The sequence below is a fragment of the Mobula hypostoma genome, chromosome 5, assembly GCF_963921235.1.
Source record: "Mobula hypostoma chromosome 5, sMobHyp1.1, whole genome shotgun sequence".
In the NCBI taxonomy this organism is placed as follows: domain Eukaryota; kingdom Metazoa; phylum Chordata; class Chondrichthyes; order Myliobatiformes; family Myliobatidae; genus Mobula; species Mobula hypostoma.
Window position 1 is genome coordinate 116,381,373 of NC_086101.1, and position 25,623 is coordinate 116,406,995.

Here is a 25,623-nt window from a genome sequence, read left to right on the forward strand (position 1 = left end):
ATATTCTATGTGTTGTTTGCACGCTTTTTGCTCTTTGCGCAATTTGTTCTTTTTTTTCTGCGTGTTGGATGTTTGATGTTTTCTCGAACGGGTTCCATGGTGTTTCATTGATTCATGGCTGCCTGTGGGAAGATGAATCTCAGAATGGTATTCTGTATCCATACTTCGATAATAAATGTACTTTGAATTGGGGGAATTTGTTGCCACGTGTGGCTGTGGAGGCCAAGTCACTGGGTGTATTCAAAGTGGAGGTTGATGGTTCTTGATTACTCGGGGTGTCAAAGGTTACAGGAAGAAGGCAGAAGAATTGGATTGAGAGGGCTAGTAACAGCCATGATGGAATGGGCTAAATGGCCTAATTTGCTTTTATGTCTTATGGTATAAATATGATAAAGTATTAAAGTGGCATTTAGACGGGCACATGAATATACAGTGGCATGCAAAAGTTTGGGCACCCCTGGTCAAAATTTCTGTTACTGTGAATAGCTAAGCGAGTAAAAGATGAACTGATTTCCAAAAGGCATGAAGTTAAAGATGACTCATTTCTTTAGTATTTTAAGCAAGATTACTTTTTTATTTCCATCTTTTACAGTTTCAAAATAACAAAAATGGAAAAGGGCCTGAAGAAAAAGTTTGGGCACCCTGCCAGGCAGTACTTAGTAACACCCCCTGTGGCAAGTATCACAACTTGTAAACGCTTTTTGTAGCCAGCTAAGAGTCTTTCAATTTTTGTTTGGTGGATTTTCGCCCATTCATCCTTTCAAAAGGCTTCTAGTTCTGTGAGATTCTTGGGCCGTCTTGCATGCACTGCTCTTTTGAGGTCTATCAACAGATTCTCGATGATGTTTAGGTCAGGGGACTGTGAGGGCCATGGCAAAACCTTCAGCTTGCGCCTCTTGAGGTAGTCCATTGTGGATTTTGAGGTGTGTTTAGGTTCATTATCCTGTTGTAGAAGCCATCCTCTTTTCATCTTCAGCATTTTTACAGATGGTGTGATGTTTGCTTCCAGAATTTGCTGGTATTTAATTGATTTCATTCTTCCCTCTATCAGTGAAATGTTCCTCATGCCACTGGCTGCAACACAAGCCCAAAGCATGATCAATCCACCCCCGTGCTTAACAGTTGGAGGGGTGTTCTTTTCATGAAATTCTGCACCCTGTTTTCAACAAACGTACCTTTGCTCATTGCGGCCAAAACGTTCTATTTTAACTTCATCAGTCCACAGGTCTTGTTTCCAAAATGCAATAGGCTTGTTTAGACGTTCCTTTGCAAATTTCTGATGCTGAATTTTGTGGTGAGGATGCAGGAAAGGTTTTCTTCTGATGACTCTTCCATGAAGGTCATATTTGTGCAGGTGTCGCTGCACAGTAGAACAGTGCACCACCACTCCAGAGTCTGCTAAATCTTCCTGAAGGTCTTTTGCAGTCAAACTGGGGTTTTAATTTGCCTTTCTAGCAATCCTGCGAGTAGTTCTCTTGGAAAGTTTTCTTGGTCTTCCAGACCTCAACTTGACCTCCACCGTTCCTGTTAACTGCTATTTCTTAATTACATTACGAACTGAGGAAATGGCTACCTGAAAACACTTTGCTATCTTCTTATAGCCTTCTCCTGCTTTGTGGGCATAATTTATTTTGATTTTCAGAGTGCTAGGCAGCTGCTTAGAGGAGCCCATGGCTGCTGATTACTGGGACAAGATTTCAGGAGTCAGGGTATTTATAAAGCTTTGAAATTTACATCACCTGGCCTTTCTTAACGATGACTGTGAACAAGCCATAGCCCTAACAAGCTAATTAAGGTCTGAGTCCTTGGTAAAAGTTATCTGAGAGCTCAAATCTCTTGGGGTGCCCAAACTTTTGCATGGTGCTCCTTTCCTTTTTTTTTCACTCTAAAATTGTACAAAACAAAAATAATACACCAATCTTGCTTAAGATGTTGAAAAGAATGTTTCATCTTTAACTTTATGACTTTTGGAGATCAGTTCATCTTCTACTCACTTAACCATTCACAGTAACAGAAATTCTGACCAGGGGTGCCCAAACTTTTGCATGCCACTGTATACGCAAGAAACCGATGGACGTGAATGATGCACTGGCATGTGGATAGGATGCAAGGTCTACCTTCCCTCCATGCCACATCAGTTTGGCAAGCGGATAGGAAAGGTTTAGAGGGATACAGGTTAAAAGTCTGCAAATGGGACTGGCTCAGGTGGGCAACTTGGTCAACGTGATGTTGGTCCAAAGGGTTTGGTCCTGTTCTGTGTATAACTCAGTGACTCCATGATTCTGTGACTGTGGTTTACTGTCAAACACTTGCCTTAACTCCTCCCTCTTTCCCTGTTCTGCGCCAGAAGGAGTAGGTAAACAAGGCTCCCCTAAAGCTCTACCTTGGCCGTTCACCTGTTCCTCCAGTGTCAAAGGCAGCCTCACCACACAACCGAAAGCTTTTCAGAAATGTGTAAAAGGCAGCCTGCACATTTCCTTTGTACTTCACGTTAAAGTTCAACTTCAACTTCAAGTTTATTGTTGTTCATTCATACACATGTATACTGCTAAATGAAATCCCATTCCTCTGGGACCAAGGTGAAAAACGGCAGAGCACTGAGGAGTGCAGTAGAACAAAGAAATCTGGGAATACAGGTCCATAATTCATGGAAAGTGGTGACACAGGTAGATAGGATTGTAAAGAAAGCTTTTGGCACATTAGCCTTCATAAATCAAAATACTGAGTACAGGAGTTGGGATGTTATGTTGAAGTTGTATTAAGAAGTTGTATAATTTGGAGTATTGCGTGCAGTTTTGGTCACCGACCTACAGGAAAGATGTAAATAAGGTTGAAAGAGTACAGAGAAAATTTACGAGAATGTTGCTGGGACTGGAGGACCTGAATTATAAAGAAAGATTAAATAGGTTAGGACTTTATTCCTTAGAATGCAGAAGATTAAGGGGAGATTTGATAGAGGTATACAAAATTATAGATAGGGTAAATGCAAACAGGCTTTTTCCACTGACGTTAGGTGGCACTGCAAATAGATGTCATGCATTATGGGTGAAAGGTGAAAAGTTTCATGGGAACATGAGGGGAATCTTCTTTGCTCAGAGGGTGGTGGGAGTGTGGAATGAGCTGCCAGCACAACTGGTGCATGCAAACTCAAGAGAATTTTGGATAGGTACATGGATGGGAGGTGCATGGAGGGCTGTGGTCCCAGTGCAGGTCGATGGGAGTAGGCAGATTAAATGGTTCAGTATGAACCAGATGGGCCAAAGGGCCTGTTTCTGTGCTGTACTTTTTTATGACTCTGTATAGTCACACAGCACATATAGTTGCAATCCAACAGGGTCTTGTGATCATAAGTGAAATGTGTAACATTTTCACCATTTGTTGGACCCAGAGAGGTCACTGTGACTAAGTATGCAATCAACTAACTTACCTCTCTCTCCTTAAATGCATGCTCTCTAGAATTAGAACTTCAACCCTGGGGAAAGGTTGTTTACTTATAAACTTCTGTCAGATCTCCCCACAACCTCCGCTACTCCAGAGAAAACAGCCCAAGCTAGTCCAACCTCTGGTTGTAGGGAACAGCGGATGGGAACCCTATCTGTATCTGACATCTGTATCAAGGATCCTTCCCGTCGCTGTCTGAAAAGAGTTTGTACATCCTCCCTGTGACCGCGTGGGTTCCTTCAGGTCCTCCAGCTTCCGCCCATATCCCAAGCTTGTACTGATTACAGTTAGTAAGTTGCAGGCATGCTATGTTGGCTCTGGAAGCATGGCGACATTGCGGGTTGTCCCCTGCACATATTTAAACGGGGTGGATGTTGATCAGTATCGCAAATCATACATTTTACTGCATGTTTTGATGTCCATGTGACAAGTAAAGATAATCTTTAATCTTTACTCTTTAACTCTTTCTCCAATCCCACACCCTCCTTTCCATTACCTCCACCTCCAACCGTCTCCCTATTGTGGTGCTCCAACCCTAACCCTAACCCTAACCCTAACCCATTGACACCCTGCATGATCTGAACTCCAGGCATCAGCAGATCCTTCCCCCTTATCCCTCCATTCTAAGACCATAAGACATTGGAGCAGAATTAGGCCATTCAGCCCATCAATTCTGCTCCAACATTCCATCATGGCTGATTTATATTCTCTCTCAGCCCTGTCTCCTGCCTTCTCCCCCGTAACTTTTGATGCCCTTAGCAATCAAGAACCTATCAACTTCCACTTTAAATATATCCAATAACTTGTCCTTCACAGCTGACCATGGCAAGAATTCCAAACATTCAGTACCCTCTGACTAAAGAAATTCCTCCTCATCTCCTCATTTTCTGAGGGGACGTCCTTCTACTCTGAGGCTTTGCCTTCTGGTCCTAGACTACCCCACCACAGGAAACATCTTCTCCATGTCCACTCTAGCTAGGCCTTTCAATATTCAGTTAAGTTTCAATTTCCACCATTCTTCTAAACTCTAGCGAGTACAGATCAGAACTATCAAATGCTCCTCATACATTAACCCTTTCATTCCCAGGATACTTCTCTTAAACCTCCTCGGGTCCCTCTCCAAATACCAGCATATTCTTTCTCAGATATGGGGCCCAAACCGGCTCCATATGTGGTCTGACCAATGCCCACTTAATTCTCAGGACTTGATTTCATTTTTTTTACCAACAAAGCCACACCATCCCATCTGTCTGCCTGCCTGTCTTGTCAATACAATGTGTATGCTCAGATGCTAAGCTCCCAGCAGTGATCTTCTTTCAATCACAACACTGTGATACCCACAACATCACACCTGCCCTACCAGATCATCTACCCAATTTCATATACGTTCAAATCTAACAACTTCAGCCCTGTATTTTCAATATTGTCTTCATGTTACCTGAAGCTAAATTCTTATCACTTATCCACCAGACATTTGGCCAGCAAATAGTCTGATTGCTGAAAGGCAGATTGACTACAGTAGGCATCATAGTTGAACCTGGGCATTTCCCACTGATGGATTTGGGCTCAAGGACTGACTTATAGTGGAAAGGTTGGTGGGGAATAGGGTTCCTTCACCCATTCACAGTGGGCAGCAGGGACAGAGTTGGACTGGTCAGCAAGCCCAGCCCAAGGCTTTAAGACCATAAGACATAGAAGCAGGATAAGGCCATTTGGCCCATTGGGTCTGCTCTGCCTTTCAATCAAGGCCGATTTTATTAACCTTCTGAACCCCATTCCCGTCTTCTCCCTGACTAATCAAGAACCCTTCAACCTCTGCTTTAAATATACCCAAATGACTTTCTCCCACTAGATGGGAACTGAAGATCAGGAAGGTGTATGGCACCAAGAGGCATGTGTTCCACCAACCACATGGCAAGGTCTGCTTTGTTCCGAATGGGGATTGGGATGGGGTATGGTAGTGGGGAGATGCTAAGTTGTGGGAGCCCAGTCCTTTCTTGGGAAGAAAGGTAGAGGACATGCCACAGACTGAATCTGACACTCTCTCTGTCACTGCCACAGCCCCAGGTATCCAGGTGTCGGGATATCTCAAGAGCTGGTTCCACTCCCTAATCAGGAAGATGGCCAAGTGCTGTGGTCTACTGTGAGAGCGACAGATGTCAAGTGAGAAATGAGAGGAACATACGTGCGGCTGGTACAGGGTGGTCTGCCATTCTTTGCAAGGAGGGGCTGGGGCCCGAATGACTGGAAGGGGTCCTTATTAACTTAGAGGGTGAGCTTTCATTTAGACAGTGCCTTTCATATTCTTTGCAAATTCACTCAGTGAAACCATTACAGAACAAGATCCCAGCTTCTGCTGGTGGTGGTGTGGGATAAGAGCCAACGAGGAGTGGTAGGGCCTCCCTAGTTCAGCAGGGTAGACAGTACTGTGCAGAAGCCGTAGGCACACACCGTATATGTAGCCAGGAGGCCTAAGACTTTTGCACAGTACTGTATTTGTCAATGTGGAGTGGAGAGCGAGTTTGTAAATCTGGCGGGAGCAAAGGATGTTGGGAATGGCGAGGGTGGAGCGCCGCGGGAGGGGTGCGGGACAGGTGGCAGGGCAGCAGTGCCAGGGCAGGGCGGATGCAGTTACACTCCAAGCAAGGTCATTCGATTCCAAACAATTGGTTTATTGATCGTTAAAGATTGTTTCTCTGGTGCTTCCCGCTCTCTCCCCTCTCCCTTCACCTTTTCCCAACCACGATTCCCCTCTCCCTGCCCCTTTCCTACTCTCAGTCCGTAATAGAGACCCATAATCAGAATCAGGTTTATCAACACTTACATATGTCATAGTTGTTTTTTGCAGCAGTACAGTGCAATACATAAAATTACTACAGTACTGTGCAAAGGTTTCATGCAGCTGAGGCATCTAGATGTGCCTGAGACTTTTGCACAGGACTGTAAGTGTTCACTTTAGTCTTTGAGGAGTCTTATTCTCTCTCTCGTTACTCAAAAACTTTTTTTGATTCTCCTTCATCTTCTCCGCCAGAGCTACCTTGTGGCATATTTTTGCCCTCTTGATTCCCTTACCCAGTACAATTCTGCAACCCCTATGACCCTCCAGGGGTTACTTTGAGTCCAGCTGAACCATGCCTCCTCCTTTTGATATTGGTTTATTACTGTCACCTGTACTGAGATACAGTGAAGAGCTTGTCTTGAACACTGTCCATGCAGATCAGATCGTTACACAGTGCATCGAGGTAGAATGGGAGAAAACAGAATCGGGTTTAACATCACTAGCCTAGGTCATGAAATTTTATATGTTGCAATACATAATAATAGAAAAAAACACAATTAATGTAAATTTCAGTAGATATCATCATTATGTGCTGTGACATACAATGTAGGTAATCGTGATCTTGACCAGGATTGTTCTAGGCAATTTTTTTTCTACAGAAGTGGTTTGCCATTGCCTTCTTCTGGGCAGTGTCTTTACTAGACGGGTGACCCCAGCCATTATCAATACTCTTCAGAGATTGTCTGCCTGGTGTCAGTGGCCACGTAACCAGGACTTGTGATGTGCACTGGCTGCTCATACGACCATCCACCACCTGCTCCCATGGCTTTACGTGACCCTGATGGGGGGCTAATCAGGTGCTACACCTTGCCCAAGAGTGACCTGTAGGCTAGCGGAGGAAAGGAGTGCCTTACACCTCCTTTGGTAGAGACATATCTCCACTTCACCACCCATATATATCTATATTAAAAAGGTCAACTAAGTAGAGCAAAAACAGGGAAAAAAAAGTAATGAGGTAGTGTTCATGGGTTCAATGTCCATTCAGAAATCAGATGGCCGAGGGGAAGAAGCTGTTCGTGAATCACTGAGTGTGAGTCTTCAGGCTTCTGTACTGCTTCCCTGATGGTAGCAATGAGAACAAGGCATATCCTGGGTCCTTCATGACAGATGCCATCTCTTTGAGGCATTGTTCCTTGAAGATGTCCTCAATACTAGGGAGACTAGTGCCCATGATGGAGCTGACTAAGTTTACAACTTTCTGCAGCTTATTTCGATCCTGTGTAGTGTTCCCCCCTTCCCCATACCAGACAGTAATGTAGCCAGTTAGAATACCCTACACGGGTATTTGCGAGTGTCTTTGGTGACATACCAAATCGCAAACTCCTAATGAATATAGCCTCTGTCGTGCCTTCTTTGGCGACAGCAGAATGCAGAATAAAGTGTAACAGTTACAGAGAAAGTGCAGGTAGACAATAAGGTGCAAGATGATAGACCTAAGATAGATTTTTTTTAAAGATTAGCTTTATTGGTCATGTGTACATGGAAACATGTCAGTGGAATGTGTCATTTGCGTTACGGCATGGTCCTAGGATTGTGCTGAACTGCCCGCAAGTGTGGCCATGCTTCCAATGCCAACATAGCATGCCCACAACTCACTAAACCTAATCTGTATACCATTGGAATGTGGGAGGAAGCTGGAGGAAACCCATGTGGTCACAGCGGCAGAAAATGGACCTTGATCGCTGGCTGTCGTGATGCCCATGTAATTGTCATGATGAGGTAGTTTGTGAGATCAAGAGCCCATCTTATCACACTAGGGAACCATTTAGTAGTGTCATTACAACATGGTAGAAGCTGTCCTTGAGCCTGGTAGTATTTGCTTTCTGGCCGTTGTATCTTCTGCCCGATGGGAGAGCGGAGAAGAGAGAATGTCTGGGGTGGGTGGGGTCTTTGTTTTTTCCTGAGTAGGGCCTCAATATCCCTCTATCAGCTCATTTCACACATTGATCACCCTCTGAGGGGAAGTTTTTTTTTACATAGAGAGTGGCTAGTATTTAGAGCTGACTGGTGAAGTCAGATATATTTACTATGTTTAAGAGATATTTAGACAACATACTCCTACCCCTCCCAGCCTGGATGGGCAGAATGGTCAGCAATGAACATAGTAGTCAATGCTCATTTCTGTGATGTTAAACTCTAAGACTTAACATAAACTCCTTGACAGACCTTGCCATTCAACATTTGTGACCTTTAAGACATGGGAATGGATTGAGGCCATTTAGCCCATCAAATCTGCTCCTCCATGGCTGACTTATCTTCCCTTTCAACCCCGTTCTCCTTCCTTCTCCCCCTTTCTCCCCATAACCTTTGGCACCCTTGCTAATCAAGCGTAACCTTAAGCGTAACCAGTGATTTGGCTCCACAGCTGTCTACACAATGAATTCAACAGACTGTCCACCATCTGGCAAAAGAAATCCCTCCTCATCTCTGTTCTAAAGAGATGTTCTTTTTTTTAATCTGAGGTTGTGCCCTCTGGTCCTAGACTCCCCCACTACAGAAAATCTCCTCATCTACTCTGTCCAAACCTTTTAATATTTGATAGGTTTCAACGAGATTCTCCCTCCCCCATTCTTCTAAACTCAAACAAGTACAGGCCCAGAGCCATCAAATGCTCCACATATGTTAACCCTTTCATCCCTGGATCATTCTCATGAACTTCCTCTGGACCCTCTCCAACGCCAGCACATCCAGCATGTATGAGGTCCAAAACTGCAAATATGGTCTGACAGACACCTGGATTATTATCTCACTGGTGAGAGAGAGTGTAAATGAGTGAAGTTCAGAGGGATCTATCTGTTCTAGTGCATGAATCCCAAGAAGTTAGCAGGCAGGTCTAACATGAAGGTAAATGTCCTGTTGGTATTCAACAACAAAAGATTTGGAGTTTAAGAACATGGAGTTTTCCTTACGATTGCAAGTGTTAGTGAGGCCGCACCTGGACAGCTGTGTATGGAGTGTATTTAACTAAAGGAGGTTCAAGCAGCACTGGAGACAGTCCAAAGGAGATGCACCGGGCTGATTCTTGGGACGAGAGTGTTGTCCTATCAAGAGAGGCTGGAGAGTTTGGGTCTGTGTTTCTAGGAGTTTAGAAGAAAGAGAGATGACCTTATTCAGAACTATGGGATTCTAAGGGGGCCTCAACAGGGGAAGATATGCAGGAGTCATGAAAAAGGGGACGTAGTTACAGAAAAGGTGACTGGTCATTCACAAGTGAGGTGTGTAGAAATTACTTCTCTAAGATGGTGGAGACCAGTTAGATATATTTTAGGTGGGGATAGATAATATCTGAAAGATTGGTGATTTGTGGGCGATGTGGAACAGGAACAGAAGAGGAATTGAGATCAGCCTGGACCAGGCGTGATCGCATTGAATGGTGGGGTAGTCTTGAAGAGCCAATTGGTCCACTCCTGCTCCAGTTTTCTTGTACCAGTGGGGTGGCAGGAATGGGTGGTGTCACAAATACCAAACCCACCAAGTGAGAGACCTGGCAGCTTGGAGCACCCACCAGCGATCAGAGTGGATGGAATGGTTATCTGGAAATTACTTACTGGCGTTTAGGGCAAGAATGAAGGTCCTCCATCTCTGTCTGTCCTTGGCCATCTTCTCTATCGTTCCCCAGGTGCGGCTTGGGGTCTGCACTTCTGCCTCTACAGTATGGCATCAAGTTGCCTTTGCTCTCCCGCTTTTCCTCTGCCTTTCAGGGGGCCAGTGGAATACTGTCCTGATGATGCAGTTGGTCTGCTCATCTTATTGGAAATGTCCCCAGCCCAATTACTGTGCTGCCATCCTGCATCAACTCCCCCCACCATCCCTCACTCACCTGCACTCCCCATCCCAACCCACTCCTGACCTCTCAGTCAGATCTCAAAGATTAAAGATTAGCTTCATTTGTCACACGTGCATCGAAACATACCGTGAAATGCGCCATTGGCGTTAACAACTAACACAGTCCGGGGGTGTGCTGGGGTCAGCCCTTAAATGTCCTCGTACTCTCACCGCCAACATAGCATGCCCGCAATTTATTAACCAGTACGTCTTTGGAATGTGAGAAGGACCCCGGAGAAAACCCATGTGGTCACAGGAAGAATGTGCAAATTCCTTACGGACAGTGGCGGCAATTGAACCTGGGTCACTGGTGTTGTAAGGGGTCACGCTAACCACTACGCCACCCCATTGACGTACTGTGCACACCCAAAAAACAGTTGGCTGCCATTACAGGAGCTTCACTACGCTTTCCGTGTCGGTTTTTGCCCGCAGAGCCGAACTCTCGCTAAACACCAGGAATCTTCCCAATGCTGGAGGAGGACCAACATCTTCGCTTTGAGGGACGGAAATGGTCAACCAAGGGTTAAATTAAGGGAGCTCCTCAGAGGAGGCAGAACGAGAACATGTGGCCAAATGTCTCATCCTGTGCTGTCGATATATAATCTTGCAGTGGAAGTCACAGTCGCAAAACGCTTAATAAAACTGCTTGAATTCCTAACACTTTGAAGATAAGATCCTGTCCAAATCCAGGAAGAACATCTCAATGGGTGGTCACGGGAATGAAAGGAGTTGCCGTGGTTGCAACCCTATTCATCAGACCAAAAGAGAATAAGATATAGGAGCAGAATTAGCCCATTCCATCCATCGAGTTGTCTCCACTGTTCGATCATGGCTGATTTATTTTCCTTCTCAACCTCATTCTCCTGCCTTCTTTGATGCCCTTACTAAACAAGAAGCTGTCAGCCTCTGCTTTAAATGTATTATGAACAAAGCGGATGAGTTTAGAGTGTGGATCAGTACTTGGAGCTATGATGTTGTGGCCATTACAGAGACCTGGATGGCTCAGGGGCAGGAATGGTTACGTCGAGTGCCAGGCTTTAGATGCTTCAGAAAGGACAGAGAGGGAGGCAAAAAAGGTGGGGGCATGGCATTGTCGATCAGAGATAGTGTCACGGCTGCAGAAAAGGAGGCAGTCATGGTGGGATTATCTACTGAGTCTCTGTAAGTGGAAGTTAGGAACAGGAAGGGGTCAGTAATTTTACTGGATGTTGTTTATAGGCCACCCAATAGTAACAGGGACATCGAGGAGCAGATAGGGAGACAGATTCTGAAAAGATGTAATAATAACAGGGTTGTCGTGGTGGGAGATTTTAATTTCCCAGATATTGATTGGCATGTCCCTAGAGCGAGGGGTTTAGATGGGGTGGAGTTTGTCAGTTGTTTTCAAGAAGGTTTCTTGACACAATATGTAGGTAAGACTACAAGAGGAGAGGCTGTACTTGATCTGGTATTGGGAAATGAACCTGGTCAGGTGTCAGATCTCTCAGTTCGAGAGCATTTTGGAGATAATGATCACAATTCTATCTCCTTTACCATAGCATCAGAGAGGGATAGGAACAGACAAGTTAGGAAAGCACTTAATTAGAGTAAGAGGAAATATGAAGCTGTCAGGCAGGAACTTGGAAGCATAAATTGGGAACAGATGTTCTCAGGGAAATGTACAGCAGAAATGTGGCAAATGTTCAGGAGATATTTACATGGTATTCTACATAGGTACATTCCAAGGAGACAGGGAAAGGATGGTAGGGTACAGGAACCGTGGTGTACAAAGGCTGTTGTAAATCTCGTCAAGAAGAAAAGAGAAGCTTATGAAAGGTTCAAAAAACTAGGTAATGATAGAGATCTAGAAGATTATAAGGCTAGCAGGAAGGAGCTTAAGGATGAAATTAGAAGAGCCAGAAGGGGCCATGAGAAGGCCTTGGCAGACAGGAGTAAGGAAAATCCCAAGGCATTCTACAAATATGTGAAGAGCAAGAGGATAAGATGTGAGAGAATTGGACCAATCAAGTGTGACAGTAGAAAAGTGTGTATGGAACCGGAGGAGATAGCAGAGAAACTTAATGAATACTTTGTTTCAGTATTCACTACAGAAAAGGATCTTGGCGATTGTAGGGATGACTTACAGTGGATTGGAAAGCTTGAGCATGTAGATATTAAGAAAGAGGATGTGCTGGAGCTTTTGGAAAGCATCAAGTTGGATAAGTCAATGGCACGAGATGAGATATACCCCAGGCTACTGTGGGAGGCGAGGGAGGAGATTGCTGAACCTCTAGCGATGATCTCTGCATCATCAATGGGGACGGGAGGGGTTCCGGAGGATTGGAAGGTTGTGGATGTTCCATATTCAAGAAAGGGTGTAGAGATAGCCCATGAAATTATAGACTAGTGAGTCTTACTTCAGTGCTGGTAAGTTGATGGAGAAGATCCTGAGAGGCAGGACTTATGAACATTTGGAGAGGCATAATATGATTAGGAATAGGCTTTGTGGAAAGGCAGGTCATGCTTTATGAGCCTGATTGAATTTTCTGAGGATGTGGCTAAACACATTAATGAAGGTAGAGCAGTCGATGTAATGTATATGGATTTCAGCAAACCATTTGACAAAGTACCCCATGCAAGGCTTATTGAGAAAGTAAGGAGGCATGGGATCCAAGGTGACATTGCTTTGTGGATCCAGAACTGGCTTGCCCACAGAAGACAAAGAGTGGTTGTAGACGGGTCACATTTTGCATCAAGGTTGGTGACCAGTGGTGTTCCTCAGGGATCTGTTCTGGGGCTCTTTGTGATTTTTATAAATTACCTGATGAGGAAGTGGAGGGATGGGTTAATAAATTTGCTGATGACACAAATGTTGGGGGTGTTGTGGATAGTGTGGAGGGCTGTCAGAGGTTACACCGGGACATTGATAGGATGCAAAACTGGGCTGAGAAGTGGCAGATGGAGTTCAACCCAGATAAGTTTGAGGTGGTTCATTTTGGTAGGTCAAATATGATGGCAGAATATAGTATTAATAGAACCATAGAACACTGCAGCACAGAAACAGGCCTTTTGGCCCTTCTTGGCTGTGCAGAACAATTTTTCTGCCTAGTCCCACTGACCTGCGCCTGGACCATATCCTTCCATACACCTCTCATCCATGTACTTGTCCAAATTTTTCTTAAATGTTAAAAGTGAGCCTGCATTTACCACTTCATCTGGCAGCTCATTCCACACTCCCACCACTCTGTGTGAAGAAACCCCCCTAATGTCCCCTTTAAACTTTTCCCCCTTCACCCTTAACCCACGTCATCTGGTTTTTTGCTCCCCTAGCCTCAGTGGAAAAAGCTTGCTTGCATTCACTCTATCTATACTCATCATAATTTTACAAAGTGTATATACCTCTATCAAATCTCCCCTCATTCTTCTACGCTCCAGGGAATAAAGTCCGAATCTATTCAACCTTTCTCTGTAACTCAGTTTCTCAAGTCCCGGCAACATCCTTGTAAACCTTCTCTGCACTCTTTCAACCTTATTAATGTCCTTCCTGTAATTTGGTGACCAAAACTGCACGCAATACTCCAATTTTGGCCTCACCAATACCTTATGCAACCTCACCATAACATTCCAACTCTTATACTCAATACTTTGATTTATAAAGGCCAATGTACCAAAAGCTCTCTTTACGACCCTATCTACCTGTGACGCCACTTTTAGGGAATTTTGTATCTGGGATGGTAAGACTCTTGGCAGTGTGGAGGATCAGAGGAATCTTGGGGTCCAAGTCCATAAGACACGCAAAGCTGCTGCGCAGGTTGACTGTGTGGTTAAGAAAGGTGCATTTGCCTTCATCAGTCACGGGATTGAGTTTAGGAGCTGAGAGGTAAAGTTGCAGCTATATGGGACCCTGGTCAGACCCCACTTGGAGTATTGTGCTCAGTTCTGGTCACCTCACTGCAGGAAGGATGTGGAAAGCATAGAAAGGGTGCAGAAGAGCTTTACAAGGATGTTGTCTGGATTAGGGAGCATGCTTAAAAAAATGAGAATAGGTTGAGTGAACTCAGCCTTTTTTCCTTGGAGTGATTTAGGATGAGAGGTGACCTGATAGAGGTGTATAAGATGATGAGAGGCATTGATTGTGTGGATAGTCAAAGGCTTTTTTTTCCAGGGCTGAGGGCATAGTTTTAAGGTGCTTGGAAGTAGGTACAGAGAAGATGTCAGGGGCAAGTTTTTTACACAGAGAGTGTGAGTGCGAGGAATGGGCTGCCGGCGACGGTGGTGGAGGCGGAAATGATAGGGTCTTTTATGAGACCCCTGCACAGGTACATGGAGTTCAGAAAAATAGAGGGCTATGGGTAATCCTAGGTAATTTCTAAAGTAAGTACATGTTTGGCACAGCTTTGTGGGACGAAGGGCCTGTATTGTGCTGTAGGTTTTCTATGTTTTTATGTAAATACGCGGCCTCCATAACCGCTTGTGGCAAAGTATTCCACAGATTCAGTACCCTCTGGCTAAAGAAATTCGTCCTCATCTCTGTTCTGAAGGGACGTTCTTCTACTCTGAGGCTGTGTCCTCTCGTCCTAGACTCCCCCACTATAGGAAACAGCCTTTTCACATCCACTCTATCCAGGCCTCTCAATATCCGGTGGATTTCAATGAGATCCCCTCTCATCCTTCTAAAGTCCGGTGAAAATAGAGCCATGAAATACTCATCATACATTAGTGTTTTCATTCCTGGAATTGTTCTTGTGAACCTCCTCTGGACCCTCTCCATTGTTAGCTCATCCTTTCTTAGATAAGGAGCTCAAAACTGCTCAATATACTCCGTGTGGTCTGACCAATACCTTATAAAGCCTCAGCATTACATCCTTGCTTAAATATTCCGGTTCTCTTGAAATGAATGCTAACATCGCATTTGCCTACCTCACCATCAACTCAACCTGCAAATTAGCCTTTAGGGAATCCTGCATGAGGACTCCCAAGTCTCTTTGCACACCCAATTTCTGAATTTTCTGTCCGTTTTGAAATTAGTCTATGCTTTTATTCCTTCTGCCAAAGTGCATGACCGTATACTTCCCTACATTACAATCCATCTGCCACTTCTTTGCCCATTCTCTTAATCTAAGTCCTTCTACAGACTTCATGCTTCCTCAACATTACCTGCCCCTCCATCTATCTTTGTATCGTATGTTTCCAAAAAGCTACCAAGATCTGAATAATCGCAGGCACCACAAGCTCAAGTTCAAGTTTAATTATTATCTGACCATACATGAATATAGGCAAACAAAACAGCATTCCTTTGGGACCAAGATGCAAAACATATTACCAACAGCACACAGCACACAACACACTGCACATAGCACATATGGTTATGATTTCAGAAAAACATACAGTCACAGAGAAAGAAGAGTAAATAGTTGAAGTCTCTGAGTGGCATGACTGTAGAACTGATGATAAGTTGTCCTGGTCCAGCCTCTCCTTCCACCGAGCAAGCACTGGAGAGCAGCACCGTGCAAAGACTGGAGATTGGGACCAATGGGAGGGGCCAGTCCCAAACCCAAGTATGGATTCCAAAACTGCTGAAAAGCAGGGGCTCTCCCACACCACCTAGGTGTCTCATCTCATGGTTGGCTGCAACCGGCGACCCCACGGCCTCAGCCTAGTCCTTGCCGCAATCAAGGCAACACAGATCCCCTGCCGTCAGTCTGACCAGTAAACCAGTGAACCAGATTTGACGTATTCTACATTCCCAGTGTCCAACAGGGTCTTGCAATCACAATAATAACATCCAAGTCGATCACTTGCACTGTGCACCATCCAAGACCAGGCGACAACACAACAACAGTACACAGTGAGTCCTCCTCCATTGCTATCCAGTAACTTGCTGATGGGATAGTCCTGCAGTACTTAATGCTCTTTGTATCCAGCAGTGACTTACAAATCACATGTTAAAAGAACAATTACACCTTTGATTGGACCCAGAGTGGCTGCTGCGACCTAGCGCTCTGTCATCTTACGCAAATTACAGCACACACAAAATGCTGGAGGAACTCAACGGGTCAGGCACAGGTGAATAAACAGTTGATGTTTTGGGCTGAGACCCTTCATCAGGACAAGAAAAGGAAGGGAGAATAGGACCATAAGATCTAGGAACAGAATTAGACCATTTGGCCCATCGAGTCTGCTCCACCATTTCATCCTGGCTGATCCAATTTTCCTCTCAGCCCCAATCTCCTTCCTTCTCCCCATATCCCCTCATGCCCTGACCAATCAAGAAACTATCAACCTCTGCCTTAAGTATATGTAATGACTTGGCTTCCACAGCCACCTGTGGCAACGAATTCCACAGATTCACCACTCTCTGGCTAAAGAAATTCCTCCTCATCTCTGTGCTAAAAGGACGCCTCCTATTCTGAGGCTGTGTTCTCTGGTCCTGGACATAAGGCTGGGAGGTGTAGGAGTATAAGTTAGCAAGTGACTAGTGACACCAGGTGAGGAGGTTGTTGAGTGGGTGGGGGAGGGAGTCATTATGAAAAGCTGGAAGGTGATAGGTGGAAAAGTTAAGGAAAAATGAATCTGATAGGGCAGTGGAAGGAGGAGGGGAACCAGAGGGAGGTGATGGCCAGGTTATCAGGGCAGGGCAGGGTGAGAGAACCAGCAGAATGGGGGGTAAAATTTTTTAAAAGTTGGTGGAGGGTAGGGGAAATACAAAGGTTACCAGAAGTTGGAGAAATCAATGCTTATGCCATCAGGTTGGAGACTGCCCTGATGGAATATGTAGTGTTGATCCTCCATCCTGCATTTGACCTCATTGTGTCAGTAGAAGAGTCTACGGACAGACATGTCAGTGTGGGAGTGTTGTTCAAGATTCCCAGCATTTACAGGACCTCTTGTGTCACCAAGTAATCTCCAATTTCCAGCATCTGCAGAATTCCTGTTGTTTCCATTGGAATTCTCGCCTGCTTGGCTTGGGACACTCGTTGTGACAATCTTCCTGATCATTTTTATTTTGGGCTGCCGCTTAAGTGGTTCAACTTATGGAGACTGCTTTGGTCACTAGCCCCTCACCATCCCTCCCCCCCGCCCCCAATCCCTCACTGGCTCAGTATAGCTCCTCTCCAGGTTATGTTCTGGTTCCAGCCCCGAGAACGTTTCGTAACACAGTTTGCGAGTCGGAAACTGAGTCTCGAATCAGCAGAAGGTGCCTGCAATCTTGGGGAAGCTGGCAAGCCCTGTTCCTGCCGGCCCCCCAGAGGCTTCCTCGTATGGACCGGCTGCACAGGAGTCAAGGAGGACCTTTACTGAGAGCTGCTGGTGCAAGAAAAAAATACAGAACGATCTAGGACACTGAAATAGAGTCATACAACATAGGAACAGATCTGTCAGCCAACCTGGTCTATGTTGACCAATCTGAGCTAGTCCCATTTACCTGTGTTCAGCCCATACAGCACAAGAACAGGCCCTGCACCCCACCTAGCCCATGTTGATACCATTTAAACTACCTACTTCCATTGACCTGCTCCGGGACTACGGCCCTCCAACTGAGCTCACGGGCACATTCCACACTCTCACACCTCTGAGTGAAGAAGTTTTCCCTCGTGGTCCTCTTAACTTTTTACCTTTTACCCTTAACCCATGATCTCTGGTTGTAGACCCACCCCACCTCAGTGTATGAAACAGCTGTCATTTAGCTGATCTATACCCCTCATAATTTGGAATACCTCCATTGGAAAATTTCCTCTCAATCGTCTATGTTCCATGGAACAAAGTCCTAACCTATGCAATTTTTCCTTATAACTTAGGTCCTCCAGACCCGGCAAAATCCTTGTAAATTTTCTCTGTGCTCTATCAACCTTATTTGCATATCCCTCTGAACTTTTCCAATCCATAAACCCATACAAAATGTCTTTCAGAAATTGTTTTTGTACCTGCCTCAAACACTTCTAGTGGTATCTCGTTCCACATACACATCAGTATCTGTGTAAACAAGAGTTGCTCCATACGTTCTGATTTCCCCTCACACCCTAGACCACAATTGTAAGGACGGGCAGCGACACCTTCACCATGACTGTCCTCAACACTGGTACCCCTCAAGGCTGTGTCCTTGCTGCCATAACATCATAAAATATAGGAGCAGAATTAGGCCATTTGGCCCATCGAGTCTGCTCCACCATTTCATTATGGTTCATCCATTTCCTTCTCAGGCCCAATCTGCTGCCTTCTCCTCTGACTAATCAAGAATCTGTCAACCTCTTGCCTTAAATATACCCAAAGCCTTGGCCTCTGCAGCCACCTGTAGCAACAAATTCCACAGATTCACCGCCCTCTGGCTAACAAATTCCTCCTCATCTCCATTCTAAAAGGACATCCCTCTATTCTGAGGCTGTGTCCTCTGGTCTTAGACATCCCCACCGTAGTACACATCCTTTCCACATTCACTCTATCCATGCCTTTCAACATTCAATAGGTTTCAATGAGATCCCCTCTCATTCTTAATTCCAGGATGAAGCCTTGCTCTGCTTTCTGTAGCTCATGACTGTATGGCTTGGTTCTGCTTTAACTGCATCAACAAGTCTGCAGATTGTACCAACCGTAGTCGGCTGTATCTCAAATAAGGATGTGTCGGAATACAGGAAGGAAATAGGGAGCCTAGTGACATGGGTGTCATGACAACAACCTTGAATTGAAATTGCTTTGCATAGATGTTTGCCTTACCTCACAGATCTGACATGCTTTCTCTCTTCTGCAGAACCCTTTCAAGATTCCAGCCCAAACGAGGGGAGGCAGCAATTTCTAGACTCCCAAGATTTGCATTTGCTAGCTCTCATTGTCTCCTGGAGTTGTTAAATAGCTACTTTATGTAATTGCCTCACTATGATGTTGTGCCCATAATTTCTTTGGCTGCTTGGATGACAAAAAAACCACCATTTATAAATGTTTTACTGATATTTAAGGATTTTGTAAATATTGTTGAGTTTTTGGAATGGTGTTTTTAAATAAATAGCCTTCAATAAACTGAGCATCAGAATCTTGTGACCTGAAGCCTTTTTTAGTAGGCCATAAAGAGGATACCAAAAGTTTGTTCAGATACATACCATCACCATACCTTCTTGGCCCTCTCAACTGGTGCTGCAGTCTCTAGTCTGTAGTCTCTAGTCTCTGCGTATAACAAGAGAAGTCAAAGTCAGCATAAAAGCCAAAGAGATGGCATATAATAGAGCAAAATTTAGTGGGAAGTTAGAGGATTGGGAAGCTTTTAAAAACCAAAAGAAGAAACTAAAAAGTCATCAAGGAGGTAAAGATGGAATACAAAAGTAAACTAGCCAATAATATTAAAGAGAATACCAAAAGTTTCTTCAGATGCATAAAGTGTAAAAGAGAGGTGCAAGTGGATATCAGATCGCTGGAAAACGATGCTGGAGAGGTAGTAATGGGAGACAAGGAAATGGCAGATGAACTGAATAAGTACTTTGCATCAGTCTGCACTGTGAAAGACACTAGCAGTGTGGTGGGAGTGCCAGGGGGCATGAAGTGTGTTAGGTTACCATTACTAGAGCGAAGCTTCTTTGGAAACTAAAAGGTCTGAAGGTAGATAAGGCACCTGGACTAGATGGTGTATACCCCAGGGTTCTGAAAGAGGTAGCTGAAAAGATCATGGAGGCATTAGTAATAATCTTTTAAGAATTACTAGATTCTGGAATGGTTCCAGAAGACTGGGAAATTGGAAGTGTCACTCCACTCTTCAAGAAGGGCGAGAGGCAGAAGAAAGGAAACTATAGGCCAGTTAGCCTGACGTTAATGGTTGGGAAGATGTTGGAGTTGATTCTTAAGGATGAGGTCTCAGGGTACTTGGAGGCAGATGATAAAACAGTTCACAGTCAGCATGGTTTCCTTAAGGGAAAACTTTGCCTGAAAGATTTGTTGGAATTCTTTACCGAAGTAACAAGCAGCTTAAACAAAGGAGAATTAGTTGATGTTGTGTACTTGAATTTTCGGAAGGAGTTTGACAAGGTGCCATACGAGGTTGCTTAACAAACTACGAGCCCATGGTATCACGGGAAAGATTCTAGTGTGGATAAAGTATTGCTTGACTGACAGGAGGTAAAGAGTGGGAATAAAGGAAACATTTTCTGACAGGCTGCCACTGACTATTGGTGTTCCACTGAGATCTGTGTTGGGACCAACTCTTTTTACGCTATTTATCAATGATTTGGATGATCGAATTGATGGCTTTGTAGCAAAGTTTGCAGACGATATGAAGATAGGTGGAGGGGCAGGTAGTTTTGAGGAAGTAGAGAGGCTACAGAAGTATTTAGACAGATTAGAAGAATGGGCAAAGAAATGGTAGATGGAATACAGTGTTAAGGAAGTGTATGGTCAAGACTTTGGTAGAAGAAATGAAAGGGTTGACTATTTTCTGAATGGAGAGAAAATACAAAAACTGAGATGCAAAGGGACTTGGGAGTTGTTGTGCTGGGTTCCCTAAAGGTTAGTTTGTGGGTTGAGTCTGTGATGAGCAAGGCAAGTGCGATGTTAGCATTCATTTCAAGAGGACAGAATATAAAAGCAAGGATGTTGAAACTTCATAAGGCACTGGTGAGGCCTCACTTGGAGTACTGTGAGCAGTTTTGGGCCTCTTATCTTGGAAAGGATGTGCTGAAACTGGAGAAGCTTCAAAGGGGGTTCATGAGAATGATTCCAGCATTGAATGGAGTGTCATATGAAGAGTGCTTGAAGGCTCTGGCCCTGTACTCACTGGAATTCAGAAGAATGAGGGGTGACCTCATTGAAACCTGTTGAATGCTGAAAGGCCTTGATAGAGTGGGTGTGGAAAGTGTGTTTCCTATAGTGGAGGAGTCTAAGACCAGAGGACACAGCCTCAGAATAGAGGTGCGTCCTTTTAGAACAGAGGTGGGAAGGGATTTCTTTAGCCAGCGAGTGGTGAATCTATGGAATTCTTTGCAACAGGCAGCTGTGGAGGCCAAGTCTTTATGTATATTTAAGGCAGAGGTTGACAGAATCTTGACTGCTTAGGGCATGAAGGGATACTGTGAGAAGGCAGGAGACTGGGGCTGAGAGGGAAAATGGATCAGCCATGCTGAAATGGCAGAACAGACTCAATGGGCTAAATGGCCTAATTCTGCTCCTACATCTTATGGCCTTACAAGCTCTTAGTTACAGGGTAGGGAGACTCAGCTTTCTTCATCACATTGGAAAAGTTGACTTCATCACTGTAATACTTTTTACCTGATCCCTATAATGTTTGAAGGTACAACATCAACAATATGACTTAAAAGACATTTCACACAGTACATGGATAGGATAGGGATATGGGCAAAGGCAGGCAAACTAGCGTAGATGAGCACTTTGGCCAGCATAGAACAGTTGGGAAAATGGGCAGTGTCTCTGTTGTATGCCTCGATAATTCTATAAGACCATGAGACACTGAAGCAGAATTAAACCATTGTGTCTGCTCTGACATTCCATTTTGTCTGATTTACTTCCTCTCTCAATTCCATTCTCCTTCCTTCTCCCTGTAACCTTCGACTCCCTTACTCCCTTACTGTCATGATACTATCAATTTCCCCTTTAAATATACCCATTGGCTTGGCCTCCACAGCTGCCTGTGGCAATGAATTCCACAGATTCACCACCCTCTGGCTAAAGATATACCTTCTCACCTCTGTTCTAGAGAGACGTCCTTTTATTCTGAGGCTGTGCCCCAGGTCCAGGACTCTCCCACTATTGGAAACATCCTCTCCACAGCCATTCAAGGCCAATCAATATTCAGCCATCAAATGCTTCTCATTCATTAACCCTTTTATTCCTGGGATTATCCTCGTAAATCTTCTCTAGACCCTCTCCCATGCTGACACATCCTTTCTTAGATACGGGCCCAAACCCAACCCCCCCAGCCCCTACCCCCTCACGATTCAGGTAGGAGATACATACCAAAAAGCACACACCACAAGGTTCAAGGACAGCCTCTATCCTGCTGTTATAAGACTATAGAATGGACCTGTTGATAAGTTAAGATAGACTCTTGACCTCACAAGTGTCCTTGTTGATATTTTCCACTTTGTCCCACTACATTACTTACAGTGCCTATAAGAAGTACTCACCCCTCTGAGAAGTTTTCATGTTTTATTGTTTTACAACATTGAATCACAATGGATTTAATTTAACTTTTTTGACTCTGATCAATAGAAAGACTCTTCAAATATCAGTGAAAACAATTTTCTACAAATTTGTCTAAATTTATTACAATTATCAAACATAAAATAATTGATTGCATAATTATGCACCCCCTTCAAGTCAGTATTTAATAGATGCACCTTTGGCAGCAATTACAGCCTTGAGTCTGTGTGGATAGGTCTCTATCAGCTTTGCACATCTGGACACTGCAATTTTTCACCATGCTTCTTCGCAAAACTGCTCAGGCTCTGTCAGATTGCATTGGGGATCGTGAGTGAGTGAACAGCCCTTTTCAAGTCCAGCCACAAATTGTCAATTGAATTGAGGAATGGACTCTGACTTGGCCACTCCAGGATCTTAACTTTGTTGTTTTTAAGCCATTCCTTTGTAGGTTTGGCTTTACGCTTGGAGTCATTGTCTTGCTAGAAAACAAATCTCCTCCCAAGTCGCAGTTCTCTTGCAGATTGCATCAGGTTTTCCTCCAGGATTTCCCTGTATTTTGCTGCATTCATTTTACCCTTTACCTTCACAAGCCTTCCAGGGCCTGCTGTAGTGAAGCATCCCCACAGCATGATGCAGCCACCACTGTACTTCACGGTAGGGATGGTGTGTTTTTGATGATGTGAGGCGTTTGGCTTACACCAAACATAGTGTTTAGTCTGATGGACAAAAAGTTCAAGGAGTACGCAGGCTTTTTCTCTCAGGCTGGGTGAGACTAAATCGAGAGGTCATAAGGTGTAGGGGAAAGAGAAATATTTAAGGGAACCTGATGGGGAACTTCCTCACACAGAGGGTGTTGTGAGTATTGAGCTGTCGGTGGAAGTGGTAGATGTGGATTCCATTATAACATTTAAGAGAAGTTTGAATTGAGATACGAATGAGAGGGTTTTGGGGTGCAGATAGATGGGACTGGGCAGAAAACCAGGTCCCATGGACTAGATGGGCCGAAGAGCCTGTTTCTTTGCACTGTCATACCCTACAGCTATCTTAAAATAGAGCACATTTTAACTGCAGTCAACTAGGCAACTAGGTAGCATGGGCGATTGCTGGGGTTGGTTGCGCAGAAGAGAGTAATTCAGTGTCCTCAATTCATCCACCTCCAAGAGGACCACATCCTTGTTGTAGGGTTTGGAGGCAACAAGCTGGATAGGCAAAGGAGAATTAGTTGGTGTTGCGTACTTGGATTTTGAGAAGGCCTTTGACAAGGTGCCACACATAAGGCTGCTAAACAAGCTACGAGCCCATGGTATTACAGGAAAGATTCAAACATGGATAAAGCAGTGGCTGATTGGCAGGAGGCAAAGAGTGGGGATAAAGGGAGCATTTTCTGGCTGGCTGCTGGTGACTAGTGGTGTTCCACAGGGATCTGTGTTGGGATCAACTCTTTTTACATTATATGTCAATGATTTGCGTGATGCAATTAATCGCTTGATTGCAAAGTTTGCAGACGAGATGAAGATAATGTGGAGAGGTAGTTAGTTGTGATGAAGTAGAGAAGGACTTAGATAGATTAGGAGAACGAGTGTTAGGAAGTGTATGGTCATGCACTTTGGTGGAAGAAATGAAAGGGTTGACTATTTTCTTACTGGAGAGAAAATACAAAAACTGAGGTGTAAAGGGACTTTGGAGTCCTTGTGTAGGATTCCCTAAAGGTTAATTTGCAGGTTGAGTCTGTAGTGAGGAAGGCAAGTGCAATATTATTGTTCATTTCAAGAGGACTAGAATATAAAAGCAAGAATGTAGTGTTGAGACTTTATAAAGCACTGGTGAAGCCTCACGAAGTATCGTGAGCAGCTTTGGGTCCTTCATCTTAGAAAGGATGCGCTAAAAGTCTCAGAGTAGAGGGGCATCCTTTTAGAATGGAGATGAGGAGGAATTTCTTTAGCCAGAGGGTGGTGAATCTGTGGAATTCATTGCCATAAGCAGCTGTGCAGGTCAAGTCTTTATGTATATTTAAGGCAAAGGTTGATAGATTCTTGATTGTCAGGGCATGAAGGGATACGGGGAGAAGGCAGGAGACTGGGACTGAGAGGAAAATGGATCAGCCATGATGAAACGGCAGAGCAGACTCGATGTGCCAAATGGCCTAATTCTGCTCCTATATCTTATGGTCTTATGGTCTAATTTTATCTGCACTCTTTCAAGCTTTTTCATATATTTCCTGAGGTAAGATATAGATAGCTCCTTACAATTGCAAATGACACTAAGATTGGGGGCTGTAGTGGACAGCAAGGAAGGTTATCCAGGCTGTAGCAGGATCTAGACCACCTGAAAAATGGACAGAATAACGGCAGCAGATGGAATTTAATGCAGACAAGTGCGAGATGTTACGCTTTGGTAGGGCCAACCGGGGTAGGTCTTACACAGGAAACGGTAGGGCACTGAGGGGTGTGGTAGAACAAAGGGATCTGGGAATACAGGTCCATAATTCGTAGAAAGTGGCGTCGCAGGTAGATAGGGTCATAAAGAAAGCTTTTGGCACATTGACCTTCATAAATCAAAGTACTGAGTACAGGAAATGGAGTATTATGTTGAAGTCCTATAACACATTGGTGAGGTTTAATTTGGAGTATCATGTGCAGTTTTGGTCATCTACTTACAGGAAAGATGTAAATAAGTTGAAAGAATACAGGGAAAATTTACAAGGATATTGTTGGGTCTAGAGAACCTGAGTTACAAGGAAAGATTGAATCATTAGGACTTTATTACTTGGAGTCTAGAAGATTGAGGGGAGATTTGACTGAGGGATACAAAATTATGAGGAGTATAGATAGGGTAAATGCAAGCAGGCTTTTTCCACTGGGGTTGGGTAGGACTAAGATGAGAGGTCATGGGTTAAGGGTGAAGGGTTAAAAGTTTAAGGGGAACATGAGGGGAATCTTCTTCACTCAGAGGGTGGTGAGAGTGTGGAACGAGCTGCCAGTACAAGTGGTTCATGTGAGCTGGATTTCAATACTTATTAAGGGAAGTTTGGACAGGTACGTGGATGGTAGGGGTATGGTGAGCTATGGTCCCCGTGCAAGTCAATGGGACGAGGTAGTTTAAGTGGATCGGCATGGCCTAGATGGGCTGAAGGGCCTGTTTCTGAGCTCGACTCAGTGACATTGGAGGCACTATGTAAATGCTAATGGAGTTGTTGAGTGACATAGTACAGAAACAGGCCACTAGCTCCAAACTGACTACCAAGTGCTCATCAATGCCAATCTCATTTACCTGCACTTGCTCTGTAACCCAATATGCAAAATGGAAATAGAGGTGAATTGGCCACCCCTTGACAAAATGAACCACAACATCACCAGGCAGGCACTAAAATAGGAAAGAGGAAAGAAGGAAAAGGGATGTCCAAG

At 44.3% G+C, this 25,623-nt stretch overlaps 1 protein-coding gene across 4 annotated transcripts in view; it reads left to right on the top strand.

Moving 5' to 3' along the window:
- Positions 1-25,623, top strand: part of LOC134346269 (protein phosphatase inhibitor 2-like) — a 71,776-nt gene that overhangs the window by 29,083 nt on the left and 17,070 nt on the right. The window contains exons 6-7 of one of the 4 annotated variants that reach the window (XM_063047612.1): positions 5,503-5,604; positions 18,831-19,099. The exons of 2 other annotated variants lie outside the window; for them this stretch is intronic. In XM_063047612.1, coding sequence (XP_062903682.1) covers positions 5,503-5,588 — 86 coding nt within the window. In that variant the 3' untranslated portion in view covers positions 5,589-5,604; positions 18,831-19,099. Of the gene's footprint in view, positions 1-5,502; positions 5,605-18,830; positions 19,100-25,623 lie in introns of those variants that run through there. One more of the 4 variants, XM_063047614.1, reaches the window with a different exon arrangement.